The sequence below is a fragment of the Gracilinanus agilis genome, chromosome X (genome assembly GCF_016433145.1).
Source record: "Gracilinanus agilis isolate LMUSP501 chromosome X, AgileGrace, whole genome shotgun sequence".
NCBI lineage: Eukaryota > Metazoa > Chordata > Mammalia > Didelphimorphia > Didelphidae > Gracilinanus > Gracilinanus agilis.
The window spans coordinates 66134104-66148059 of NC_058136.1; the positions used below are offsets into that span (position 1 = coordinate 66134104).

The window sequence follows — 13956 nt, forward strand, 5'->3', positions numbered from 1 at the left end:
TCTCTGTCTCTCTGTCTCTGTCTCTCTGTCTCTCTCTTCCTCTCTCTTTCTCTCTCTCTCCCTCCCTTTCTCTCCCCTCCTCTGTCTCTCTCTGTCTCTGTCTCTGTCTCTGTCTCTGTCTCTCTGTCTCTCTGTCTCTCTGTCTCTCTCTCTCTCTCTCTCTCTCTCTCTTTCTCTCTCTCTCTCTCTGGGATCTGTCCTAAGCTAGTTGTCCTTAGAAGAAATACTCAGTCTGATTGACTGCTGACGAAAAGCTAGAAATCCTTCCCGGTGATCGATGGGTAATAACAGGAACGTGGCAGCAGAACTAGACCGGACGGCGTTATTTCATTATAACCTGCACATGGAATATCGGAGAGAAATTAGATTGTTCAATCCAAGTCACAAATTCTGCCAAACATTTTCTTTTAAGCTAGAAATCGCCAACTAATCATTTATTGTGGACATTATAGCATGGCAGAGTTGGTGAGGCCCTTGGGAGTCACCCGGTCCAATCCCACTCGTGTTGTACAGATGGGGGAACTGAGATTTGGAGAACGGAAGGGGTTTGCTCGTAGTCACACGTAGAGATGATGGCGGAACAAGGACTAGAAACCGAGTCTCTGAACTCACAGGTCCAAGGATCTCTCCATCCACCAAATTGCCTTTACACATTTGAAAAATATAACTAAGCAAAATAGCACACTGCCAGCATATTGTGCAGGAGCCCTTGTATTTCTTGGGTAGCTAAATTGAGCCTCTTGCCTGGGATTCAGAGTAGGAAATATGTGGATGTCTAGGCTATAATCACACACAGGCTTTGTTATGGGGGGTTTCCATGGCAACTCGGTTCCAAACACTACCGGTGGGTTGGCTGTAGTGCAGCTGTGTCTTTAGTCACAGCTTATTTCTCCTCTCCTTCAGCCTCCTCATGGTTGGGGGCCAACAATTCAGGCTCTGTGGGTGTTGGAGGCACTTCTCGGGGGGCAGTTTCCTGGGCCGGCACTGACTCGTATTCCGAACTTTGGAGTGTCTTCGTCATAGGCCTGTGAGAAACGTGGGGAAGAGTATATGAATGAGATGAACACCAGAGGGGTGAGGAATGTGGAAACTGAGGCACATCCTCTATGAGGCCACAGTTGGGCCCCATAACTGAACTGAGCAAAGTGAAAAAGACATCCAAAGAGGAAGGAAACCATATTTTCTATCTCAGCCAGCCAATAAATGTGCATTTAGCATTGATTATGTGTCGGGCACTGTGCTAGGTGCCGGGAATATTTGTGAAGAGAAAGGGAGGGTGGGGGATCTCCTGCCTTGGTGCCCTTTCGTTGGTTAATTCTTAGGACTGGAATTCTCACCCTCCCAACTTCTGACTCCTCCAATCCCTGGCTTCTGTGAAGAGCCAACTCAGTATCACCTTCCTAGGGGGCCTTTCCTACTCTCGCCAGCTTCTAGCGCCTTCCTCTGCAGCCACCTGGCATCTACTCTGCATTTATCTCGTCTGCTCAGATTTATTCACGTTATCTCCTTTATTCAAATATAAGCTCCTTGAGGGCAGGGACTATTTTAGCTTTTTCTTTGAATCGCTGGTGCCTAACCCAGTGCCTGACACATAGTAAATGCTTAATAAAGCTTGTTGAATAATAATAATAATTGAATTTACTAGATTTCCAATTATAGAGCAGTAAACATCAAAACTATTTGTTACGGGGCAGCTGGGTAGCTCAGTGGATTGAGAGTCAGGCCTAGAGACGGGAGGTCCCAGGTTCAAATCCAGCCTCAGACACTTCCCAGCGGGGTGACCCTGGGCAAGTCACTTGACCCTCACTGCCCACCCTTACCACTCTTCCACCTAGGAGCCAATACACAGAAGTTAAGGGTTTAAAAAAAACAAAACCAAACCAAAAAACCCTATTTGTTACAAGCTCAAAAAGCAGGCTAGTTCAACTAGATAAGGAAAACCCAGAAGCAGTCAAATGTGGTAGCCTAGTATTAGATACATTCACAAGCATTAACTACTAGGAGAAAGACTTTCTTTGACAAGAACTGCTGGGAGATTTTAGTACTCAGAATGGTGCCTGGTGCATCATAAGCATTACTATTTATTGAATTGAATTGAATCGAATCGAATTGGAAAGTAGTTTGGCAGAAATTCGGTTCAAACCGTCATCTTATACAAAATACCAAAATAAGCTCTAACTGGATAACAACCTTAACGTAAAAGGCCACATCATTAAAGAAAACTAGAGAAAAATGGAAGGAGGCACTTTTCCTAATAATGATTTAGGAGAGGATTCTTTTTTTTTAAACCCAGATCTTTGGTTCTAAGGCAGAAGAGCACCAAGGGCTACGCAATGGGGGTTAAGTGACTTGCCCAGGATCACAGAGCTAGGAAGTGTCTGAGGCCAGATTTGAACCCAGGACCTCCCATCTCTAGGTCTGGCTCTCAATCCACTGAGCCACCCAGCTGCCCCAAGATAATTCTTAATGAAACAAGAGATTTGAGGAGGGCATAACAAACAAAATAGATATGTGATTATACAAAGCATCTGAATAAGTGAAATCAATCTACTAAAAACAGAAGAGAAACTATAGATTGGAGAAAAATCATCGCACTAAATATCTCTGCTATCTTACATTTAGAAAATTAACATAAAAATATGAATACAAGTTATTCTCAAATAAAGAGATGGTAAGCAGACATAAACAGTTTTCAAAAGAAGAAACACAAAAACTATCAACACATGGAAATTTGTCCCAAATCACTACTACTGAAAAATTAAAATTAAAATAACTCTGAGGTTTTAGCTCACACCTATCAAATGAACAAGGAGAGTAAAAATAGAATAGTCATTGTTGGAGGGACTATGGCAGTGGTTCCCAAGCTTTTTTGGCCTCCTGCCCCCTTTCCAAAAAATATATTCCTTAGCCCCCTGGAATTTCATTTTTTAAAAAATTTTAATAGCAATGAATAGGAAAGATCAATGCACCTGTGGCCATCACCGCCCGCCCTGGATCACTGCAGCACTCACCAGGGGGCGGTGGCGCCCACTTTGGGAATCACTGGACTATGGGAAGATGGGCACTCTAATAGCTTGGCATTTATCACAGGGCCTGACACATAGTAGGTGCTTATTAAATTCTTAATGCATTGTTGGGGGAGCTGTGAGCTAGTTCTTTCATTCTGGAAAATAGTTTGGAATTATATGATAAAAGTCACCAAACTATTTATATCCATCAATGTTACTATTAGAGACACATCCCTAAAGAGATCGAAGATGGAAAGCAATATTGCACTTAATGACAAAATATTCAGAGAAGTAATTTTTGTGGTAGGGGAAAAAATGGGGGAAAAGTGGATGCCCATCCATCATAGGTTTGCTGGACAAATTGTGGCATAGGAATCTAATGGAATGTGCTGCGAGAAATGATAAATGGGAAGAATTCAGAGAAATTTATATGAATTGATGCAGAAGGAAGAAAGTGGAGCCAAGAAAACAATGTCAACAACGACCACAGGACGTGTAGCCAAGCCACACAGTACGTTACAAAGCTCAGAGCAGTTCCAGGCAAGCTTGACTCCTGATGATGGAATTTGCCTTCCGTCCCTTGGTAAAGAGGCGATGAATACAGGTGTGAAGTCAGGCCTGTGTATCACAGTATGATCCTGGTTTTACAAAGGCTGGTGGGGCAGGTTATTGGGAAATAACAATGACGTAACAAAAAAAAAGATCAAACTATTTTTCAAGACAAGAAATAACTCGGTCAGGAAACAACAGAAAAATTCTCACTGCATCTCCTTTGTTATCGCTTTTCTTTTCTTGGACTTGGACTTCGTCATGAAAAACCAAACGATCAAACAAATGATGATGGCGGCCAGGAGGGCTCCGATGAGTGCCCCAACAATGATGCCTGCTTCTGAATCTAGGGGGAAACAATTCCGCTTGTCAATAGTGCAACTCATGTCATGAATCTCCAGGCAAGAGAGTGCTCAGCTAAAGGAAGAATTGACAGCCAAAGGAGGCAGAGAACATTATAAAATGGATAATTTTTAGCACATTAAATTTAAAAGGGTTTTGTACAAATGAAACAAATACAATCAAGATTAGAAGGGAAACAAAAAGCTGGGGGGAAACTTTTATAGCAAACGTCTCTGACAAAGGCCTCTTTTCTCAATTATATAATGGGGAAATGAGGCAAATCTATAAAAACAGAAGCCATTCCCCAATCGATAAATGGTCAAAGGATAGGAACAGTTTTCAGACAAAGAAATCAGAGAGGAGCCAGGTGTCCATTTGGAGTTCCTTAAGAATCCATTGGCTCAGATAACCCTGACACACACCAAAGGTCACAAGTAAGGATACAACAATCAACTCACGTCCTGTGGTGAGATCAATCTCACAAGAGCTGTTACCAAGGCTGTTGCTAGCAATACACTGGTAGTGGCCTTTTTCAAAGGTGGTCAGATTGCCAATAACCAAAAGCCCAGTAGCTGGATCTGTCAAAAACAGGAAAGGTGCTTTTAAAATAACAAATCTACATATAGGAATAAATATCAATGCTTCAATAAGGTTTAACTCCGCAGACGTTATCATGTGCCTACTGTATGCCAAGCAGAGACAAGAAATAGTCTCTGCTCTTGAGAAGTTTACAGTCAATTGGGTGTGGGTGGTGGTGTCTGGACCTATTATGAATGTATGGTGTGGGGCAGCTAATGGATAGAGAGTCAGGCTAGAGATGGGAAGTCCTGGGTTCAGATCTGACCTCAGACACTTCCTTGCTGTGTGACTGATTGCCTTCTGCTTGGAAAGCTGTCCTCAATATTAATTCTAAGACACAAGGCAAGGGGTTAAAAAAATGAAGGTATGGTGAATTGTGGTATGGTCCTCCTTACCTCCCTTGGTCTAATTCTTGCTCATCCTTAAAAGCCCAGCTCCAATGCCACTGCTAGGCCCATGTTGGTGAAGACGTGGCATGTGTGCCACAGTGTGCCAGAAGGAGCTGCTCCCCTCCCCCTCTCCACCGTGCCTGGGGACAATGTTCACATGCCCCGCCCCTCTGACCAGCAGTCCAGTGTGAGCACTTCCTCCCTCCACTCTCTGGGGGTAATACAGGGAGCTTACAGGCAGCTTGAAGGTGCATTTTGGGCACACAATCTCTAAAAGGTTCACCAACACCATTCTAGGCCTTTGAAACTCAACTCATTTATTGAACGTTTATTAAATATCTACTGTGTAGGGCAGCTGGGTAGCTCAGTGAATAGAGAGCCAGGTCTGGAGACACCAGGTTCTGGGTTCAAATATGGTGTCAGACACTTCCTAGCTGTGTGACCCTGGGCAAGTGGCTTAGCTACAATGGCCTGGCCCTCACCACTCTTCTTCTTTGGAATTGATACTTAGTATCGATTCTAAGAGAGAAGGTGAGAGTTTTTCAAGTATCTGTTGTATGCCAGTCACTGTGCCAGTGCTGGAGATACAACAACTAAGATAAAACTGTCCCTGCCCTCAAGGAGCATACCTTCTACTGGGAGGAAAAAACACATACACAAGAAAGTCCATTCCAAATATTCAGGGTGTCCCCAAACTCTTAGTGCAACTTAAGATTGGGTCAATTCTACCAAAGGGACTTGTAAGGAACCCCAAAATAGGTGCCCTATTCCTCTCTGGGATCTCTTGCTTTATTTCTGTGCTTAAGAGAAATAAAATTTAAGCTTAATAAAGCTTAAAACTGTAAAGCCCAGTGGAATTCTGTGTCGACTAAGGAGGGTTGGGGAGGGATGGTTTGGGGAGAGGGAAAGAACGTGAAACATGTAACTAGGGGAAAATATTCTAAATAAAAATTAAAAAAATAAAGCTTAAAACTGCACTCTGACTTTTGGGCCATGCAAAAGTCTAGGACGTGCGTTTCAATGAGTTAGGCTTAGGAGGAGGGCTAGTTTGGGTTCATACTCAGTTTAGAACTAGATTCTCAGGTGGTCATTAGAGCTAGTGTTATAGTAAGGGGTAGAGCATCTTGCAGGGCAGTGTAGATATCTGGGCTAGCATTGGAGATGAGGCTTCGGCCATGATGAGGGTTAGCATTATTGCTGATGTTCTAAGTATGCCATTGGATTTCTAGACTCACATCTTTGTCTCAGCACCCAGCCTCCAAGATCGAGAATGTCTCAAGTCTAGATAGACCCTTCATTGATACTATAAATTGGGCCCGTCCTCAAGGCAACCTGGCCCTAAACTAGACTAGAAACAAGTGGATCTCCAGGGACGGGGTAGGGGTGCAGAGAGAGGAAGCAAGACACGCAAGGCACCTTAGCCTATGTTTCAACTTCTTCTTTGGGCCTACAAACAAGGATAGACTGAGATCCAAGGAAGTCTTTCTAGGGGCGGAGCCAAGATGGCAGCTCAGTAGCAACAAAAGCTAAAGCTTCTCGGATGGTCCTTCCAAGCCCATCTTTAAAAAGTGCCTCAAAAGCACGGGCGTCAATGAAGTATCTCTCCATTCTGGAGAGAGTGGTCACATGATGCCGCCTATCCCACACCCTGAGTTGTAGGTTCAAACACTACTCACTGTATTGTTCAGTCACAGGTTTGAGGGTATCTTCCTCCAGTTTAAACCACTGGTACTTAGGGGGTGGTGCCCCTTCAGCAGAGAAGCAGGAAAGGGAGATGGCGTGATCTGCTTCCGGGGTCCCTCTGATGCTACAATACGGCTTTGACGGTTTTACTGGAAGAAGGTAAAAGAGAAGAAAAGTCGGCCAGGAGGTTAGAAGTCTGTAGCAATCGTCTTCCCTTACCCATTTCCCAAAATGCACTTCTCTGATGTTTCCCAAAACTCCCCTGGCAATTTCTGTAAGGTCCCACCCAATGACAGTACGCTGCTTTGGGTAATGAAGGGCTCCCTTGAGGTTCAGCTGCTAACTCTCTACTCCAGCTGCCCACGGATTTATAACCAAGACCTTCTATGTTATATGGCATCAACGAAACTGTTAAACTTAAGGAAATAGAGATAATGTTTTAGGAGCAAACTTTTTGTAAGAAAATCAGAATCACGATATTTGATGGCCGTCATCTTCTTGACACTTCCTAGCTGCGTGACCTTGATCAAGTCACTTCACCCTGTCTGCCTCAGTTTCCTCCCCCATAAAATGAACCGGAGAAGGAAATGGCAAACCACTCCAATATCTTTACCAAGAAAACCCCAAATGGAGTCACCAAGAGTCAGACATAACTAAAAACGACTAAACAACAACAGGTATATAGTAAATGCTTAATAAATGCTTGTTCACTAACTGACTACGAGGCTTTAAAAGGTTACGAAACACTTTCCACACAAAAACCCTCACCCAGCAGGTGCCATCTCCATCTTACAGAGGATATTCTGAGAGTTGTGATCGCGTGGAGGTGGTCACACAGGTCAGAGTTCAAGGCGAGATTTGAGCCAAGTCTCCGATTCCAAAGCCAGTACTTGTTCTATCCAACTACATTTGCCTCTTCTAGACCCCGATCAGCAGGGCTGCCTACGTTCTGTTGCAGCAAGACTACAAGCAGGGCCTCCCCAGCCTCCCTTCAGTGTTCTAGCTGGAGGCCTCGCCAAGCCTCAGGGTAATTTGTAAGAGCTGCCGCTAGAATGGTGTACATGTGTGGGTTGGAGCCCAAAGGGAGTGAGAGAAGTTGGAAAGACCAATGGAAAAGATGAAGGCGTCCAAACAAAACAGTGGAAGGGACTGACCTGAGCCCTGAGCCAAGGAAGAGATGAATAGAAGCAAGCGGCCCCAAACGGTTTAGAAGCAAAAAATGAAAAAGGACCTTTTGCTGAGAAGGTCAAGTCAGAAGGTCTTGAGAACTAGGCAAGACCATAGCCTGGATTGCACTAGAAATGGCTAGGCCAAAGACATGTTGGCCCAGGTCTTCTTCTTATAAGTAACAAACTTTTCCTCTATGTTCCCACCCCCCTCCCCTTAGTGGAAGCATTTATTTTATTTATTTAAAAACTTTTTTTTGTTTATGTATTTTTTTTAATTCAACCTCTCCCTCCCTTCCCCACACCAAAGAAGGCAGCGTCCCGCAAAATATATAGATTAGCTCTTTCTTGTTTTCATTTCTCGGTTCATTCTCTGGACGTGAACATTCACAAGTTATTCTTCAAATAGCAAATCTGTAGCTGTTATATAATGTTCATTTAGTCCTCCTTGTTTCACTCTTCATTATCTCATGTACTTCTTTCCAACTTAAAAAAGTTAATTTGTTCATCGTTTCTTAAGGAATACTATTATTCCATCAAAATCATATACCACAGGGGGCAGCTGGGTAGCTAAGCGGATGGAGAGTCAGGCCTAGAGACGGGAGGTCCTAGGTTCAAATCTGACCTCAGACACTTCCTAGCTGTGTGATCCTGGGCAAGTCACTTGACCCCCATTGCCTACCCTTACCAATCTTCTGCCTTGGAGCCAATACACAGTATTGACTCCAAGATGGAAGGTGAGGGTTTTTAAAAAAAATCATATACCACAATTTGTCCAGCCATCCCCCAATTGATGGGCATCCCCTTGATTTCCAGTTCTCTGCCACCACAAAAGAGAGCTGCTATAAATATTTTGGATGTATAGGTTCTTTCCCTTTTTCTCATCTCCTTCAGAAATACTATTGCTGGGTCTAAGGATATACACAGTTTTATAGCTCTCTGGGTGTCATTCCAAGTTGTTCTCCAGAATGGTTGGATCAGTTCACAGTTCCACCAACAATGTATTAGTGTTCCCACCTTTCCACATCCCCCTCTAACATTTGTCATTTTGCCCTTTTGTTGTTTTAGCCGATCTAATGGGTATAGAATTGTCTTGGTTTGCATTTCATCTAATTGGTAGTGACTTAGAGCATTCTTTCATGCACCTATATATGGCTTTGATTTCTTCATCTGAAAATTGTCAGTTCATATCTTTTGCCCATTTTATCAATTGGAGGATGGCTCTTATTGCCAGAAATTTGACAACATTCTCTCTATATTTTGGATCTAAGACCTCTATCTGAGAGATTGTCTATGAAAATTTCCTCCCGGTTTTCTGCTTTCTTTCTAATCTTGTCAACATTTGTTTTATTTTGTACAAAACCTTTTCAATTTAATGCACTCAAAACGATCCATTTTACGTCTCATAATGCTCTCCATATCTTGTTTACCGATACATTTCTCTCCTGTCCATAAATCTGATAGGTAATATTTTCCCTGTTCTAAATTGCTTATGACATCTCCTTTTAAGTCTAGAATGTTTTGATCTCATCTTAGTTAATGGTGTAAGATATTAGTCTATACCTAGTTTCTGCCAAACTACTTTCCAGTTGTCCCGGCAATTTTTAACAAATAGAGATTTCTTAACCCAACAGCCTGGATCTATGTTTTTGTCAAATACAAGGTTACTATGATCTTTTACTACAGTTTGGTGTGTGTGTGTTCTGTTCTACTGATCTACCTTTCTATTTTTTAGCTTGTACTGGATAGTTTTGATAATTACTGCTTTTTAACAATGTTTAAAATCTGATACTACTAGACTTCCTTCCTTTAAATTTTTTTCATTAATTCTTTTGCTATTCTTGATCTTTTGTTCTTCTAAAAGAATGTTTTTAGCTCAATAAATTTGGGGAGGTTGTAATCTGATTGGGATGGCATCGAATAAGGTAGGACTATCATCTTAACTATATTGGTTCTGCCCATCCATGAGCAATTAATATTACTCCAATTGTTAGAGCTAACTTTGTTTGTGTAAAAAGTGTTTTATAATTATGTTCATGCAGTTCCTGGGTTTGTTTTGGTGGGCATACACCCAGATATTTTATTCTGTGGTTATTTTAAATATATCATTTTCTATCTCTTCTTTCAGGGCTTTGTCAGTAATATATAAAAATGCTGATGACTTATGTGGATTTATTTTATGTACTGCTACTTTACTAAAATTATTGATAGTTTCAACTCATTTTAGTTGAATTTCTAGGAATTTCCCCTTATACCATCATATCATCTGCAAAAGAGATAGTTTTATTACCTATTTGCTCATTCTGATTCCTTCAGTTTCTTTTTCTTCTCTTATTGCTATTGCTAGCATTTCTAATACTATGTTAAATAATACTGATGATAATGGGCATCCTTGTTTCACTACTACTCTTATTGAGAAGGTTTCTAGCTTCTCCCCATTACAAATAAAATTTGCTGAAAGTCTATATAGTCTTTATTTTTTTAACCCTTAACTTCCATTTTAAAATCAACATACCATGTGTGGTTCTAAGGCAGAAGAGCAGCAAGGGCTAGGCAATGGGGGTTAAGTGACTTGCCCAGGATCACACAGCTAGGAAGTATCAGAGGCCACATTTGAACCCAGGACCTCCTGTCTCTGGGCCTGGCTCTCCATCCACTGAGCCACCCAGCTGGCCCTTTACATATTCTTTGTTATTGCTATTCAGTGGTGTCCAACTCCTTGTGACCCCATCTGGGGCTTTCCTGGCAAAGTAGTACGCCCTTTCCTTCTCCCACTCATTTTCCAGATAAGGATACTGAGATGAACAGGGTGAAGTGGTTTGCCCAGAGTCACAGAGCTAGTAAAGGCCCGATATCAGATTTGAACTCAGGTCTTCCTAACTCCAGACCCAGTCCTCTATCCACTGCCCCACCTAGGCAGGGAGTAAGGGAAAAACCTTGAATTCTGGGACACTACTTATGATGAAAGAGATACTAAGACACCATTCTGTGAAGATATGGCAGGAGTCAGTGGGGAATTTCCCTGGTAGCCAGTCAGTCTTTGAGAGTGCAAACACCACAGTCTGGTAGCATTAATTTGAATAGATCATACTTGCCAACTAGGTGCTAAATTCAGTTTTGGTTGTCAACAAGGATTAGAACTCACAGGACTGGCCCCGGGGGGCACATGGCCAGTTAGAGAGAGAGTGAACTAGCGGGTTTCTTATCTACCAGGCCAGGGTGTTTTCCCACAGTTGGGTTCCATGAAGGACTCCCTGAATCTATCTCCAATTTATCTCTCTATACCTTGTTTTAAACTTGTGTTTACCTATTGTTTGCCCCAATGAGATCACAAGCTCCTTGAGGGTGGGGAATTAGTATGGCCCTTCATGGTATCCTCAGAGCCTGACACACAGTAGGTGCTTAATGAATGTTTGTTGATTTGACTCACTGGGAGCTTCACTGTCCCCTGGGGCTATGTTGGTTCCCTATGTCACCCAGAAGAAAACAGGCAGAAGGAAGAAACTTCTATTGACCCCTCCCATTGGCTTCATCAGCATTCAAGATCTCAGCCTGTGGCTACGTATCCCTCCTCCCTCAAGGTGTCCCTCCAACCCAATAGTGCTCCCCTTGGAACAAAAACACAGAGAAAATCTTTATGGTACCTAACACGTTGGCCACAATAAGTCCCTGGTTAATTCCCTGAAAGTCAAGAGGGTTGGTGACATCACAGACATAAACTCCACTGTCTGAAGGTTGCATGTTGGAGATCGTGATGGAGGCATTTCCCGGGGTAGAGGCCCCTGTGACCCGGTCCTTATACTTTCCAATGCCAGATGCTTGTCCATCCTGAGAATAATAAACCTGCGACAACAGAGAAATAACAGATAGGTGCATAAAAAGAAACTTTGCATATTCCAGATCACAACAGGTCAACTGAGGGATCTAACCTCCTACCAGATGGAGCCTCTCTGCAGGCTTGTTAGTGGAATGAGACTGGACTGACCAGAGCAAGCACAGATATTCCCTGTATGGTTCCAATCCATAAAATCATGCAGAATAACCTTGGGCTGAACCTACTTTCAATTATTATGATGCAGGGGTTTTCAATGGGAGATAACCAAGAGTTCCTTCACTAGCTGCTGCTGACTTAGAAGTTGATAAGCCAGAGCTCAGTGAGTACACAAAAGGAAAATGTGCTCCTTGGTCACATAGATCCCCCAGCACTTAGCAGAGCAGCTGTTACATAGTAGGCATTTCTTAAAAGTTAATTGACTGGGGGCAGCTGGGTAGCTCAGTGGAGTGAGAGTCAGGCCTAGAGACAGGAGGTCCTAGGTTCAAACCCAGCCTCAGCCACTTCCCAGCTGTGTGACCCTGGGCAAGTCACTTGACCCCCATTGCCCACCCTTACCAATCTTCCACCTATGAGACAATACACCGAAGTACAAGGGTTTAAAAAAAAGTTAATTGACTGACTAATTGGTCCCACTCTCTTTTTTTCCCCTTGGAGGTGACAGGTCTACTTTGAGCTGCTTCTGCGAGCTGAATGAGAGAAGGGCAACTGGCACCCTGGCTCTCTCCTACTTGACCCATGTGGCTTTACACACATGGCTCCCTCTGTCTCTTTCTGTTTGTTCTTTCCTGATCTTAGGGAAATGAGCATTCAGAGATGGAAGTACCCAGACAACCTTATGAAATTGGGAAATCCAGAGGTCCCATCGAGAAGCCCATTGGTAGTTGGAGCTGAATGGTGGCAATAGCTGCAGGGCCTACAGGGCAGCTGCTCTTCTCCCCCTCCCTTGACATTCTTCTTGAAAGCAGCTCACAGTTGAGAAAGAGAAAATGACCAAACTGTGGGTCACTCATTTTGGCAATCCATTGAGTTTGGGTTCAGAATCCCCCGAATCATGAGGTCTTCCAAATTCAGGAGTCAATTAGAAAACTCTGGGTCGTCTCCCATTGCAAACCCTTGCATCATCACGGCCAAGAGTGGGCTCACCCCCAGCCTTCTCTGTGGTCTCTTGGACCAGAATCAGGCAGGTGATATAGGTACGTTCCAAGGTCTGTGCCCATAAGCCAGTGCACTCCCATTACGTCAACAAGCTAACATTCAGCTTCTGTTTAAAGACTTCTAATGAGAGGTTACATCTTGCCTCCCCAGGTCTCCCCCATTCTACTTTTGGTGAAATCTCCTGGCTCTGTTGTCTCTTTGTCACTTTCTCCCCATCACTCCTTAGTCTCCCCTCTGGGGTAAACGAGAACAGATCTATCTAACCTGGATTCTAAAAGAGGTCCTTGGGCCTGCTTGAACACAACCATCACACACTTTCTCAAGTTTCCCTTCTCCAGGTAAAATATCCCCATGTCCTTCAACCAGACCTCATGCAGCAGGATTCTTCGCCCTCCATTTGCCTGCATCTGCACCACACTCCAGTTTGCCAGTGTCTTTTTTAAAAATGTGGCCCCCAAAAATACATGTAATGAAAACATTTATCTCAATAAAATAAAATCATAATAACAATAGCTAGCATTTATATAGCTCTTTAAGGTGCTCTACATATTATCTCATTTTGACCCTCACAACAACCTTGGGGAGGTCGGTGCTATTATTATCCCCATTTCACAGATGAGGAAGCAGAGGCAGACAGAGGTGAAATGACCTGTCTAGGGCCAGGCAGCTAAATAAGCAGCCAAGGCTAAATTTGAATTCAGGACTTCGCTACTCTAGGTCAGGGGTTGGCAACATATAGCTCTCCAGCCATATCTGGCTCCACCTCCTGACTGGCCAGTCCAGGCAGAGCCCCAGGATGTGCCCCAGGGGGCCCTTCAGCCCCAGCCCCATATTCCAGCACCTTCCACCTCCATCCTCCTCCTTCCGAAGGCGTTTATGGCTCTCACGGCCAAAAAGGTTGCCGACCGTTGAGTCTAGGTCAAGCATTCTATTCACAGTACCACCCAGCTGCCTCATGAAATCCATTCCCAAATATTAGCACATCAAGATCTTTTTTGATCCTGGCTTTAGCATTTACTACAGTGGGGTGAAGCCCTTATTCTTCCTCCTCACAAATTCTTTGGTCCGAGTTTCCTTGAAAACACACAGACATTCTGATCAGGTTGTAAATCTTGCTAGTAGAAGCCCCAATCCCCGTCCCTCCCAGGTCTCTGTAACCGCCATGTCAAATGGGAGCCAGCAACCTCAAAGTCAGTCTTCTATGATGCCCCAGCAGAGGGCACCAAACCAAGAACCCTGGGAGCTTGGAG

At 43.5% G+C, this 13956-nt stretch overlaps 1 protein-coding gene across 1 annotated transcript; it reads right to left on the minus strand.

The window, feature by feature from the left end:
• Nucleotides 1-462: 462 nt before the first annotated feature.
• On the minus strand, nt 463-11472 carry VSIG1 (V-set and immunoglobulin domain containing 1). Its single transcript, XM_044682721.1, has 5 exons — nt 11361-11472; nt 6544-6699; nt 4358-4477; nt 3771-3903; nt 463-1025 (listed from the first exon to the last, which is right to left on the minus strand). Exons 1-5 carry the CDS (start codon nt 11455-11457, stop codon nt 884-886), a joined length of 648 nt encoding a protein of 215 aa, XP_044538656.1. The 5' UTR covers nt 11458-11472; the 3' UTR covers nt 463-883.
• Nucleotides 11473-13956: the final 2484 nt, after the last annotated feature.

Bases quoted from the DNA above. Each gene is read 5' to 3' on its own strand.
- VSIG1 (XM_044682721.1), bottom strand. From the start codon at position 11,457: ATGCAACCTTCAGACAGTGGAGTTTATGTCTGTGATGTCACCAACCCT. The intron at 6,700-11,360 runs GTACCATAAAGA...ACCTTCTTCCAG, and splicing joins TATTGTGGCCAACGTGTTAG to TAAAACCGTCAAAGCCGTAT. The intron at 1,026-3,770 runs GTGAGAATTTTT...CGTTTCTCACAG, and splicing joins GCGATAACAAAGGAGATGCA to GCCTATGACGAAGACACTCC.